The sequence below is a fragment of the Falco naumanni genome, chromosome 7 (assembly GCF_017639655.2).
Source record: "Falco naumanni isolate bFalNau1 chromosome 7, bFalNau1.pat, whole genome shotgun sequence".
Classification (NCBI taxonomy): Eukaryota; Metazoa; Chordata; class Aves; order Falconiformes; family Falconidae; genus Falco; species Falco naumanni.
This window is the reverse complement of record NC_054060.1, coordinates 57,819,515-57,834,485: the sequence shown is the minus strand read 5'-3', so window position 1 is coordinate 57,834,485 and position 14,971 is coordinate 57,819,515. Positions and strand designations below refer to the sequence as shown.

Below are 14,971 nucleotides of genomic sequence, written 5' to 3'. Positions count from 1 at the left end.
ATCTTTTTGTTTACTCAAATACTTCCTAATTTCTGTCATTCCTTCCACTTGTTCCAGTGTTCTTTTTCTCTTCTAGTAGTAGTTACTATCTCCTTGTGGCTATCTTGGTTAAAAATGTGCGACTACACATTTACGAAAGGCTAAACCAGTAAGAAGATATACATATAAATGAAACATATACATATGAATCAACTTGGGTGAATGTTAAGTTCTAAACCAGCCACTTAACTTAGTTGTAGTTATTGATATACTTCCTGAGACCAGAAGCTTGATGTTCATGTGTTCTGTTCTCTGATCCTTGTCAGAGACATAATGTCAGGCTCTGAAAGGAAGGGTTTGAATTGACTTGTCAGAAGACTCTATTAACATTAGAGGGCTATGGAGTCCTGTAGTAGTGCTTATTAAGTTTGAAGACATCCACCCATTAGTGAAACTACATCCCTTTTCTAATAAAAGTTTCTGGTAATTACTATTTTTTTTATGACTTAGAAGAGATATGGTTATTTAAATGTTTTATCTCTAACTGTCCTTTACTTCCTTTCTCATTTGAAAACAATTTGCAAATGATGTCTGTGAGATAGCCTCCCTGAGAGTTCCATTGAGTAGTTCTTGCTATACAAAATTATTTTTTAATAGTTAAGCAACAGTCAATACAGAAAGGATCAAGCCTCTGCTGCTGGTCATCTTCTGCAAAGCCAGGGGTGCAAGGGAGCCATAGCCCTTGATACCGTTCATCTGGATAGTTCATCTAAAGAGACTAGATGCATTTTGCGTAAGCCAAATTTCTTGCAGTTTTTCACCATTTGTATAGTGAAAAACATGAAGCTATACAGAACAGTTTGTAGGTCAGGACATGAATAAATACGCTGTTATTTTCACTCAGCTGAGACATTATTGGGGTTACCACAAGGATTTTAATACGTGTATCTCCCCTTCCTTCTGTTGCCGAGAAGAATGGAGAACAGAATAATTGCCCCAGGATTTTAATTCAAATAATGTAGAAGGGGATGTTAAGGTTTATTATTATTTTATTTTATGGCTGTGAAAACTCAAAGGTGTTCGTTTAGACACAGTACATTCATCTTCTGTAATCTTTGTTGGTTGCTGCTTGCCACGTTGATTACAGTTACAATTTGAGCAATTAATTTATCGTTTCCGCCATGTTTACTTTATATGTATTGGTTGATGATATAGCTTTATCTTTCATTTTACCTTACAATTCTGCGATCCTGGAGTAAAGAGCCTTGCAAAACTGGTGCCATGTTAGGTCAAGATACACCATTAAAAATTCCCTGTTCTGTCTTTTCTTATCTTTATGTGTGTAGCTAAATACAGGCTGAATACAAAAGATATCACTTAGGTAAAAGATAAAATTATTTAAATTACTTAATATCATTAAGAGCAGAAATTCAGTTTCAAAGAAAGGTTGGGTAACCTCTTGAAATAATTCTGTAAGAGTGGTTGTGTTGGTTTTGTTTTGGTTGTGAGTTTTTTTATTATTATTATTATTCCATGATCTTGAAATGTTTAGAGCTTTCATTTGGTTTTGTGCATAAGCCCACTCATGTCTGACATGATTGCAGCTGTGAGATTCTAAGCCATGATGTGCCTGGAGGGAAGGGACGACTCCATTCATTGTGTCTGTATAGAGTAGGAATATGTGCATGTCTTCCATATGGACTCATTTGCTTTTGTTTTTCCTTATTGTTTTTAGAATCAGCTGAATTGCAAACAAACTATTTTAAAGAGGCACTGCCAAATAAGTAGCTTCTGTACTCTCTAACTGAGCTGAAGCTGTTCGCTAGATACTAAATGCAATAGAACTGCTTCTCCTTATAAAGTAGTAAAGTATTATGGACTTGCATAAAGAAGTATATATGTATAGTACAGAAGTGTCTCTGTGTGTGTGTATATATATATGTAAAAGTATATAATAGTCATATGTTCAGGTGGTTTGGGAATTACTTCGTGTATCTACATTTCTCTAAGCTTTTGCATCAAATCTTATGTCAGTGGGAATGGTAAGAAGGACTTTCCTTTCTTGATTTTTATGTTGGGTTTGTGGTTTATTTTCTTTTTTTTCAGTTGTGTGCCTAGCTAGGTGTTATGAGTGTTAAAAATCTTCTGCTTTTTTATGAGTGTTAAAAATCTGCTTGGCTCTACCATCTCATTATGTGTTCAGGGAAAGCTGGCGTTTACGAAATCAAGTAAATAACTCATGAGAAAATTTTTATTTATATTATTCTTAGGAAAATATTTTGTTATTGTAGTTTAGTGATTCGACCTGACAAGGTACCTTCCACTCTTCTTTTTCATGTTAAATTGTTTGCAATAATGGACTTTGATGAGAAGTAGTAAGTTTTTACAGAGTAATTATATCCCTGATATATTCACAAATTCTTCATTACAAGATTACTAAGGAGACAGTCAAGAAAAAAGACATGGACATACAGCTTTAATTTGGAATTGGCAAAGAATATAATAATTTGGAGTTTCTTACATAAGTATTTGAATTTAGGACTTTTTAAATCTAAATAAATTGGTTATTGGGTTTGCTGAACATGCAAGCATGCTTTGTGGACTAAAATATCTGCATAAGCATCTAGGGCTCTAACTTTAAGTATGCATTTTGTAAAAATTATTGTTAGTTCCTGTTTCATAGAAAATAATATGTCTAGAGTCCTGAGAAGTCCTGGAAAAGAAAGTACCTTTTTTTTTTTTTTTCTCCATTGCTAACTGTCTCCCTCTGTCCATAAATTCAGTTCTTTTGAAACAAATTTCCTGCTTAATTGAAAATCCAGTTCTAGATGTCAAGCACTATACCAATAATAATTTCCATGCCAGGGAACCAGTTTATATCTGAGAAATCAAGTCCTTCCACTGACCAGTTCTCGGCAACAGAATTATGGATGGTTTCATGAGAGAAGTCTGTGTTTAAATGTATACCTACCATATTATAGACACTAATGCAGAGATAATAATATCCTCCCTAGGTAAGAGTTAAGAAAAATATTGACACTATTTGAGTACAGTAAAGGAAAAAGGAACTTAGATGAATATCGAAGGATGTATGAGTGTAATTATACAGGTTTTTTTATTGTGCAGGGCAGAATTGAAATGCTTGGTAAATGATAGATGTTTTAGGCACCAAAAGTAGTATAACCCCCTCCTTTTTATAATGTGGTGTCTGGTAAAATACAGATGAGATTTAAGTGGATCAGTGGTACCAAACTTTTTTTTTTTTTTTTAATTTTATTTTAAACAGCAGTGACTGGCTGAACTTTACCTTTGCCACGTGCTTTTCCAGCAGTGCTGTGTTGTGTATGGCAGCTGGAGTACATTCACTCATCTCCTTAGTTTCCACTAATTATCCTCCTCCTTCTTCTCTTTCCATCCCATCTTGGGCTTTAATTTTTATCCCAGAGACTGTCTTCCTCCTTGATGGGATTGCAATTCGCAGCTTTTAAGCAGTTACTTTCAAAATTATCTTAGTAACTTCCTATAAGTGTCCTCTCTGGCAAAGAAATAATTGTTAAGCTCAGTTAAAAGTTGCATTGATTAAACACTTCAATGTGAAAAAAAAAAATATCAAAGTATAGGATTTTTTAATTGTTATTAGAGCAACAACTAATGACTGGCTATATACTTATACCCACTGGTTAATTTTAGCAGTAATATTTTATCCCTATATGTACAAAGTCCAAGCAAGAATCAGAAGAAACAACTGGTATGTGATTCTAAACTCTTAGTAGCTGTGATGAACTGAAGTGATTAAAATCTAAATGTTTAATATCAGCCAGCAGTCAAAACCAAAGTGTGTTTAGCAGAATTTATCACCATATCTAACACAGAAGATGTCTAAAGAATTTCTGAATTTCTACGTGACAACTGTTAGTAAATGTTGAAGGGTGGTTTATATTGCCATAGCTCTTTTGAAATAGAAATATACTGTTTCTGTATTAATTTTATATTCTTGGAGTCTGCCTCCTTTCTCAGTTCAGAATAATGAGTTCTACCAGATTCTAGGTAAAAGCTAGTTCACTTTCTTTTGCTGCCTCCATTCAATCTCTACCATTTTTCCAGTCCACAGCTTCTCACTTAAAACTGCCTCCTGTAGATGCTAGAGACTTGAAAACTTAGATTTTGTTCTCAATTGCCCAAAAAATGTTTAATAGATGTGCTACGTATCTTGTAGAAATCAGCTGTAGCAAAGATAATCTGAAAACAAATAAGAAGTGCTAGCATCCTTTTGGTCCTATTGATGTTATAAATAGATTAATTTAAAAATTTATTTCTCAGAGATTGATTTTGAGCATTCTTACCTGGAATGCTGAAATGTGATTTTGATTTTAAATTTGGATTTGAATCCTAAGTTAATTTGGATGAAGTTTAGTTTGTGTCCTGGTTTTAGCTGGATAGAATTAATTTTTTTCAAGGTAGCCAGTACAGTGCTGTGTTTTGGATTTAGTGTGAGAACAATGTTGATAACACACTGATGGTTTAGTTATTGCTAAGTAGGGCTTAGTCTTAAGTCAAGGACTTGTTCAGTTCCCCGTGCCCTGCCAGTGAGCCGGTGCACCAGAAGCCGGGAGGGAGCCGAGCCAGGGCAGGTGACCCAAACCAGCCGAAGGGATATTCCGTACCATGGAATGTCACGCTCAGTATATAAACTGGGGAAGTTATCTGGGAGGGACTGCTTGCTGCTAAAGGACTGTCTGGGCTTCGGTCAGTGGGTGATAAGCAAGTGTATTGTGCATCATTTGTTTTTCTTGGATTTTATTCCTTTCTCTCCCCCTCCTCTTCATTAGAATTATTATTGATATTTTTGGTAGGCGGTTTTGGTTTGTTTGGGGTTTTTATGTTTATGCCTTTCTTATCTCAATCTCCCCCCCTCAAGGTCTTCTCCCCATCCCGCTGGGAGTGGTGGGATCACTTGGGAAGTGAGTAAGCAGCTGTGTGGTACTTAGTTGCAGGCTGGGGTTAAACCATAACAATATGCTGTTAAAATAATGCTATAATCTGGCAAGCCATGTCAGAGGATGAATATCTCAATGCATTTCTAATATCCTGTTCTAAGCTTTTATGTGCTTTAAAGTTCTAGTCAGCCTCAATGAAAAGTGTCATTGACATAGTAGTGGCAAGTCCCTTTGCGCATTTCTGTTGGCTGTCCTTTCCTCTGAGTTTAATTAAAGTGACATAACTATATCATTTGCTGCTTTCATTTGTCTTAGAATCACATCATTGTGAATCTTAGCCACGTTTATGAACGTTTATACTGAAAAATGGGCACTGTTGAGTAGCTGTGAGGTTCTGTAGTGTTAACATTTCATGTTGATCTTGAAAATTTCTACTCCAGTCAACGGCATATTTCAAAACACTCTTAGGTTTCTCTTGGACTTGCAGGTCCACAGCCATTCAAAAAAACCCACAACAACCAACCCTAAAAAATTGGAAGCCTCAGCCTCTTTGAAGTCAATGGGAAATGGGTTCCTAAGTGTCTGTGCTTTTAGGCCATTCAAGAATTGCTATTAACATCATATCAGGTCTGTATGTTTCAGCCATATGATTTCTCCCAGTAATTGCTTTCATCAAATGTATGACTTCTAGTTAAAATATAGCATATAATTCAGAACAAGTTTATGGCTGATCTGCTGCTGGGGAGTACATGTAAATGTGATAGATGCAGCCTTGTAAGGATTCTCCTGAGAACTGCAGAAATGTCCTTGTTGTTTATGTTCTTACCTTCTTTTGCCCGAAGATTTTTCAGGAAAGCAATCAGTGCGGTGTTTCTTTGGACAATGAGTTAACAGCCATGAGGAGCCAATGTAACATCTGTAATTTTTGTGATTGGGAAGGCATAAATAAAGAGTAACACCGCCTTTGCCCCAATTTCAGTCAGGAAGATCAGTTCACTTTGGAGTCTGGAGTGGGCTCTGAGTTTGTAAGTTAGATCCTGTGTAATGCAAAAGAGCGGGAGTTTTCCTGATACCATCAGCGAGGCATATTTGGTTTTAAAATAATGTACATTATTTACATTTTTTGTACGTTACTTTGTATGAGGAATGTCTTTTCAGCAATTCCAATTATGGAATTACATTATATGGTGTCTTTCAGTTAGAAGCATCCCAGATTACTGTACTCAGTAGTACTGTAAATATTCATGCTTTTGTGAAACTCATCCTTGACTCTGTGAGATGCTGGCAGGTATTCAGAGAACAGCATGTAATGAATTAGATGAGGAAAAGAAAAAAAAGGAAATTTTAGATGGGGGGGGGGGGGGGGGAAACTATTGTTAATTTAGCTAGGGTTAACATTTCACTTCCACTGAAAGTGTCATTCAGACTTTACTGTCCAGAGCAGTTGGTATTCCTGCTTTCTTAGATGTTTCATCTGAACAATGGCACAGTCAATATAGATGTCTGATTTTCTATGTTTACTACATACTCTGCAATTGAGTGAAAAGATATGATTTTTTGCTCCTGTATAATTCAGCATGTAACCAAGTCATATTTTCTTTTTTAATTATAAAAAAAGTGAAAAGTATAAATGAAGCTCCTCGAAATACATTGCACTTCTCTGCAAATGTAATTTGAAACTCATGAAACATTAATGCATAAAATATGGAATGTTGTTTTTACGCTACACAGAAAAAAATTAGAAAAGTTAAGTTTCTTCTCTATGTTATTAAAACTATGTATCATAGAAAATTCATGGAGGTTTGGTTCTCTCTGTTCCCACACTTTTGAATCATGTTTTCATGAGGGATAGTCATCAAACTAGTCATAGACTTTTGTGTGTGCATATGTGTGTGTAAATTCTTAATAATACTTTGTTCAGAAGTAGATAATATCATATATCAACCACGTGTATCAACAACGTAATTTTTAATAGTTATTCTCTCTCCATCCACAACTTGCATGTGCACACATTTGGTAAAAGCTGCTTTTGACAGAAGAATTATGAGTTAGAGCCTACACACACACTAGTGACCAAATGGCAACTAAAGCTTAGACAGATAATTTTTGTTTGTTTAAACATGATTTATTAATTCCTTGCTGTGAGTTTGCATTCCAAAACACAGTTAGGATTTGTATTATGTATTATATTAAAATATTTTAAAAGCATGAAAGAAAAATCTTAATGTTCATACTTTAAAGTGGGCAGAAACATAATTAGGTAGTAACTTAAAGAAGTGGGAGGTTCATTTTTCAGTCCCCCAAAGAGTCAAGTTTTAATATAAAATACTAATTGAAAAATGGTCTAGATTTATGCCAAAGCAGCAATTTGTGCTAAAAAAAACCAAACCCCAAACCTTACATATTCTTTCCTCTAGTAAATCTTTCTCCAGCTTTGTTCCAAGGTTGTAAGTCTCATGATTTCAGATGTAAATTATTCCTGAGCATTTAAGCTGAAGTTAGGTTTCTACTGCATGATAGTTTTAGGACTAAAAGGAAATAATGCCCTTGAGAAATGCAGCTTCAGCTGAGAGGAGTTCTGAGAACTGGAACAAAATAAACACTGTTGATAAACAGTAGAGTGGGAATCAGCCCAAAGTCCTGCTGCAGTCTATTGGCAGATACAAATAAATGTTTTAGAATATCCGTTTGCACTGTCATTTTAATTTATTATATTTATAATAATCTAGTGTGATTTAAACTTTAGAAAGACTTCTTACTTGCAATATTATTTTTCAATTGATTCATTTAAGTTTGACTTGAAAGAAACAGTAGTTATGAGAGCAGAAATACCACAAAGCAGCAACACAGAGAAACAGCAAAATGACATTCATCCTGCAATATTTTCAGGTAAAATATATGAAGAAAATATTAAAAGTATATGTGCTGTTTGTGATGAGAAGAAAGTCTCAGGAACACAAGCATGACTAGAAAAAAAAAAGTGCATTACGTTGAGGAACAAAGTAGCAGATAATCTCTTCCTATAATCCAATTGCAATTGTTCACAGAATATTTCAGTTCTAGTTATCCTTTCATAGAAAGAGAGAAATTTAATTGGAATGGCATTTACAGAATTTAAACATAATCAGGGAAGATGAAGACTAATATGTGATCTAGGTTTATTTACACTATTTACATTATGGTCTAGCTAAATTTACAAAGAACTACTCATCTTTTTATGGATATTTGCTTATTTTTGTAACTAAACATCAAACAGACCATTAGAAAGGTGTCTCTATTCCTTCAAAATATTTTCTCTGCAAAGAGAATGTATGCTCTTGGACTGAGCAACCAGGAATTTGTTCAGTGCACAGCACCTCTGAAAAAGTGAATTCATATTTCACCATATGTACATACCGAACCCAATGCAGAGCTATTGAAATTACTGAGAGAAATGCCACAAACTTCCTTGAGGGTATGTATGTGCAATCAGTAGAGATTTGCTGTGTGAGCCCGAGTCTGACCATGGACAAATGCCTGTTCAGACCAGCCTAGTATTTCTGCCTGCTCTACACATAGGATGACTCATGACCTGTTGGTAGCTTGTCCTGCCTTGAACATGGAGTTGGCATTGAGAAAGCCAGGGACTTTCCAAGAGTTTTCAGATAAAACAGAGGCTGGCTGTAAATTCTAAGTGCATATGCAGGCATCATTTTGCCTGTAATGTACTTAGTTGTCTTTCTACTTCATTCCAGTACACTTCTATCACATCTTTTGTTGATTGTGATTTTTCTCGCAGGTTTTCATCACACTGCCACTTCAGTTTAAAGATGTTTGGCACGGGACTACTCACACTGATACAAGCCTACTGTAGCGGTGTGTTTAGCCTGCCACACAGAAATAATAGATGGCTCTTACTCTCCATTGACTGCTCTCTACAGGAACTTGTTCTTTCAGAATACCCTCTCATCAACTCCAAGCCTATAGTCAAATGAGCAGCTAAAATAGCATGGAATTTTCATAGGTACAGAATCCACAGCCCAGATGGAGTTTTAAAGAGTTTAAAGTAATTGATGAGCAATGAAGACAGAAAAAGAGACAAAATGGAAGATAGTAATTTAAATACAGTTTTAAGGGTATACAATGGTTTGCTTTAGAGAGACTAAAATGTAGAATTGTGTGAGATTAGGACGAATTTGTTATATTAGATGGAACCTTTTTTGGAAAGGTGTTTCTCTGTTAAGAGAAGATAAAATAACATTACCCAAGTACTTGAAAGATTTAATAGGAGGAAAAAAAACAACTATTACAGAAGATTCATGGCATGAGTTATAATTAAACTTGTGAAAATAAAAGGAAAAAGGAAAGCTGAAAAGCTGAATAACAAATAAAAAAACCCCCTCCTTGATTCATTAATCTCTGTGCAGCCTCTTCAGAAACAAATCTATGAGGTGGAATAAGCACAGGATGCTGCAATTAAATTATTCTGTCGAATTGTTTGGTTTGTTTTTTCTGAGTTTTGATGCTGTTTTGTATCAGCAGTGAGACTTTCTTTTCTGGTGTAATTTAGTGCAGGCATGTGTCACACCACCAGGTGAAGCTTTGAATCTAGAGCTGTGGGTTTTGGCCTCCTTGCATACGGTTACTGTTAACTGACATAGCCACATCAAGTGCTAATTCTCGCTGTCTATCCAGTCAGCATGTATTTCACCCTCCCACTGTATTTGCCAGGTAAATACTTTGTATAAGGTAGGTGGCACATAAGGTCCTAGTTTGATTACCATCCCCCACCTCCAATAACTGTGAGAAGTGAGGATATAACCAGAGCACGTGTGATGAGAGAGGAGGGCAACAGAAGGCAACAGAAAACTGGAAGTGCTGGGACCCCTGCTGTAGATAGCTGGAGGTGTTTACATGAGAGGAGTGGGGAGACAGGACATAAGGTGTTAATGTGGGTAGCAGTGCAGGTTTCGTCATGGTTCTGCTCTGCATGAAGTATTTTGCATGGGTCGATATGGACTTATAGCTGCTCAGTGCAGATTATCTCCTTGCAGCATAAGGGAGGGGAAGAGAAGTGGCATAGCATAATCACTGAACATCTGGCATTCCACAGTAGATGTTATTCAGCTCCCAGGACTGAGCCAGGACTTTCAGTTTGGTAAATCAGAGCACTTTTAGGCAATGCTGATGTGGTAGGTGAATGCAGCGTGGGGTTATGCAAGTGGGTTGTCAATAAATGGAAAAGGATTAGAGAATTAGCTGATACAGGAGTCTAGAATTTTGCAGCATGCAAGAGTGAATGTGAGCCACTAATGCTAAGTTAAAGCTATTTGAATTGTGTCCTCTGGACATAATGGCTGAGGTTCCTTAAGTACCGAGCAACCTCCTCTGAGGTGCAGAGTTTTGTCAGATCTTTGCTGACTTTGTTGGGCACTGGGGCCGACAAGCTGCTCTCTGTTTTAAGCCTTTCTTAAGCACCACAGTTTCTTGGGCTGTTGCACCTTTGTCAAGGCTTTTAAATATATAATAATGTATTAGTGAAAACAGATGCAGTGACATTACTTTGTTTCTTTTATTTTTGTTATAGTTTGATTCCTTTTCAGGGGAGAAGTATTATACCTGGTGAGCCTGATATTGAACTTGCTTATGTTAACACAAATACGATGAGGGTGATGCCTGTGGATGTAATTAATTTGCTTTATGAGTAAGCAAATGTCACAATTGGAATCCTTGTTTTTTTTATAAAATCTATTTGGCATGAGGTAAAGGTTGAGTTACTTTCTTCCTATAGCATTTGAAAAAAAATAAATTGCATATGTATTTTAAGCTTATGTTCATAATTGCTTTAGATGCTCTTCTTTTTACAGCACAAACTTCAATATAGCCAGGAGCATACACACAAGCTTGGAAAGCTAAACCTTCTTGCATAGTCAAAGCTGCTTTTACTGGATAGCTCAGAGCACTTATTTTGAGTAGTAGTTAGATTTCTTTCTTCTGGATCCAAGTCACTATCTGAACTTCTTATCTGTAAAAGGGAAGAAAGAGCACTGTCCAATTTCCCTGACAGACAGGGAGTTAATTAAGTACTTTGAAAAATGGTGGTTGTGCAGGTAACAAAACCAAATAGATAATCTTTGCTTTTTCAGTTTATGTTTGTATAACTGGAGTTGAGACCAAGAATTTTGTGGTATCATTTTATACCTTGTAACTTAAATGAACTTATGGATTTTAGGCTTCAACAGACAAAAAAAAATATTATTATATTTGCATTATTTCATTTGTACTGGTGCCTTAGAGGGCTGTGGCCTAATATGTTAGATATTGTATTAGTGTACACACAACCAATGCTTGCCATAAAGAGTTGATATTCCAATATATAAACCAGAAAAAATCAAGTGAATGCAGGGAACAGATGGAGAATTACAAATTGATAGCAAGATTAATACATCCTAAAAAGATCTATTCCTAAATATGTTTTGGGTTTTAATTATTTCCATTTTTGAATAACATTTTCTATCAGTTGACACAAATACAGGAATGTTACAATCGAATATCTCAAAATAGTGCAGCTGTTGCCATTCATTTCATGAAGAGCAGGATTTTACATGTGTTTTAAGCAAAATGCATACAGATGTATTTATGTTGTGTTAAAACTGAATTTTGATTGGAATATATCTTTTCTGTGATACCTGAGTATAAAACAGCTCGTGCATATTGTCTGATTTTTTTTTTTTAATGCATGTATATTTTTAGTAGGTGTTTATATGTTAATAGGTGAAATAGTCACCTGGCAGGAGTTGTGTTTGAAAGGATGTTAGTGGTATGTTCCTATACTAAAACAATTTAAGAGAGTTGTCAGTTAAAACACACAATCTGATGTTTCTAAAATAGATAGAAAAGGGTATTTTTAGTTATTGCAGAAGCAGACAAACATATAACATATCAATCCAACAAATCCAAGATTTATTTTCCAAAATGCATCATAATTTGCATGTTGTTTGTATGGCTGAGTACACAAACATTTCTGCAGAAGGTGGGAGTGGATGGGTATGTAGGAGGAGATAATTCTTTCCTCGGAGATAATTCTTTCCTCTGACTAGACAGATAATTTTGTTGAACAACCAGAGCTGTTAGTGGTGAACCAAACAAATTTTTGTGATGTCAAGTGAGAAAAATAGTGATTTCTTATTGAGGAAATTTTTCTTCTTGCATACAGACATTTCCTTCTTATTTCTTTTGGCTGAATTACACCATCATTTTATTGTACTATGCCAGTCCTTTACAGTAATCCTAGCCATATTACAATTGTTTCATGTTGCATGTGTAGCTGTGATATTATATGTGCTATGATGCTGCCCTGAAAGTAAATATTCTAGATACTTCTGCAACCACATGTATGGTTGTGAGAGTGTATTTCCATACCTCCTTAGGTTCTTTTCTTAAACTTAAATAAGCGCTTGTGCCTAACTTGGTCAGAACTGTGCACACGGATTATGAAACCATGCAGGATCTGGCAAATCACAGTTGTCAAAATCTCCCAAAGAAATTATTGCTATGGCTTAAATCAGTTAGGTAAATGTTTTCTATAGTATGTGGCACAAAACTATTATCATTAAAACTGTGCCATGCAATAAAAGATTTGCAGTTTCATTGAGTTTTCCTGGGTGACTATTTTTATACAACTTCACATTTTTGGAGTGTTGATTAAAAAAAATAAACCAATGAAACAAACAAACCCATTTATTTATTTATTTATTTTAAAAATCTGAACATTCCTTATATTTAGCAATCAGTTAATACATTTTGTATTTAGGTCCTAAATGACAAATCAAATCTGAGTGGTTTCCTCCTTCTTCTAATAGGAAAACTAAAAAAGTGCACCTCAACAATTGCCAAATAATTTGGACTATGTTTTTCAAAGACTGAGGTGTCCTGACTTAAAAAATGAGTATGTCTATAAATACATCCAAAAAAAAAGTTTGTGTGTGTGTGTATATACATACAAGTATGTATATAAGTATATACACATATTAAGATGTTTATGGTTTTATAGGATTAATTAGTATATGGGTGATCTAAATGTTTTTTCAGTACCATACCTCTGTGTTACCTTTAGAATAAGTCAGCATCTAATATTTTTTTTTATTTATTCCATAGAAACCTTTTGTTTTCATGTCAATGAATATGAATGAAATTTTAAAGAAATTAAAAAATCTATATATGCTGTAAAACAATTCAGTGCAAAATACAATATGGTATGTTACAATTTTTAATTTACATATTTTATAACTGAAAAATAGAAATGTTTCTCGACTTTATAGTATGCTGAATTTTCAAAGATTTTATTTTGATGCTATCATAACAACTGGAAATTTCTAAAATGGGTAAGACTAGAAAAAGCTTATTTATAGGGCATGCATTTTTATTTGTAACAAGTTTGTTTATAACAAGGCAGTAAAATGAGAATGTTAGTAATAACATTTTAATTGTATTTTGTATTGACTTGTTGCTGAAATTTTAGGTAGCATTTTGGTGAAAGGATTGACAAATTGAAAAGCGTTACCCCTACATATATGCTCCACGAAACCTGGATGAATGGATATCAATATGCTAATGTATTTTTGTGAGATAAAACTTTATATTAATTCAGTATCATGAAACAGATTGTACATTAAACTTTGAGACACAATTGTGAAATGTGTATCTAAAGATGCTATGAAAAATTATGTATAAATACTGAATTTTTGCCTTGGGTGTCATTCTTCACTCAGCAATAAATCAATAAGAAATAAATTTTTTACATTAATGAGGTTGCATCAGTTTGAAACTTGTTTAAACAGGAGGAAAGGTAGGATTTACAGGCAAATACCCTTTGTTTGAAGACAGTTTTATAAAATTTTTAAGACGTACAAGTGCCAGATTTTATTCTTTCAAAATCTACAGCATTTAGATATTCTCTCCTGCTGCACTTCATTTCCATAGGCTGAATAGTAACATACTGTAGCACATGATGAATTTCTGTATACTGAATGTGGATGACAGTTTGAACAATCAAGATCATGTCCTGTTCAAGACCAACTATTTTATCTCTCCGTGCTATACCATATTTGCTTCAACCAAGTGGGTTTTTTTAATTATTGTTACTATAGATGTTTTAAGGGAAGGCAATGAATTTCAGACACATTTTGTCTAAGAAGTTGCTTTGCTACGTTAGCCTGGAAAGAGGAATCAGATGAGAACACTCACTTTGATACAATCTAAGACAGTCTTTCCGTACAAGCATAATACCTGCATTTGCTTAATCTGTTGGTCTGAAATGTACTATGCTGAAAGCAGTATATTCTGTGGGAGAATGATAAAGATGGTTTTCCTGTTACTTTATCTTTTATTCTTTGTATTGTACATTTTAAAAATACAGCTCATCATGCTTTTTAATGTACTGCATTTTTAAAATACTTTTTTAACCTTTTCTTTGAAAAACATGGTAACTAACTTGCTTCATTCTTTTCCTTCCTTTTATAGGGTAGCAAAATATTATAGTGTTCATGCAAAAAGCAGAAGTATTATTTATATATATTTTTTTTAATTACAGGTAAAGATTATAGTTCCCAACAGCACAGCAGGTCTGATAATAGGGAAGGGAGGTGCTACAGTGAAGGCTATAATGGAGCAGTCAGGGGCTTGGGTGCAGCTTTCCCAGAAACCTGATGGGATCAACTTGCAAGAGAGGGTTGTCACTGTGAGTGGAGAACCTGAACAAAACCGAAAAGCTGTTGAACTTATCATCCAGAAGATACAAGAGGATCCACAGAGTGGCAGCTGTCTCAATATCAGTTATGCCAATGTCACAGGTCCAGTGGCCAATTCCAATCCAACCGGATCTCCTTATGCAAACACTGCTGAAGTGTTACCAACTGCTGCAGCTGCTGCAGGGCTATTAGGACATGCTAACCTTGCTGGAGTGGCAGCCTTTCCAGCAGTTTTATCTGGCTTCACAGGCAATGACCTGGTGGCCATCACCTCTGCACTTAATACATTAGCCAGCTATGGATATAATCTCAACACATTAGGTTTAG

At 35.0% G+C, this 14,971-nt stretch overlaps 1 protein-coding gene across 3 annotated transcripts in view; it reads left to right on the top strand.

The window, feature by feature from the left end:
- Window positions 1-14,971, top strand: part of NOVA1 (NOVA alternative splicing regulator 1) — a 155,077-nt gene that overhangs the window by 137,517 nt on the left and 2,589 nt on the right. For all 3 annotated transcript variants that reach the window (XM_040601141.1, XM_040601140.1, XM_040601142.1), the window contains one exon: window positions 14,488-14,971. This exon is cut by the window's right edge and continues 2,589 nt beyond it. In XM_040601141.1, coding sequence (XP_040457075.1) covers window positions 14,488-14,971 — 484 coding nt within the window. The remainder of the gene's footprint in view (window positions 1-14,487) is intronic.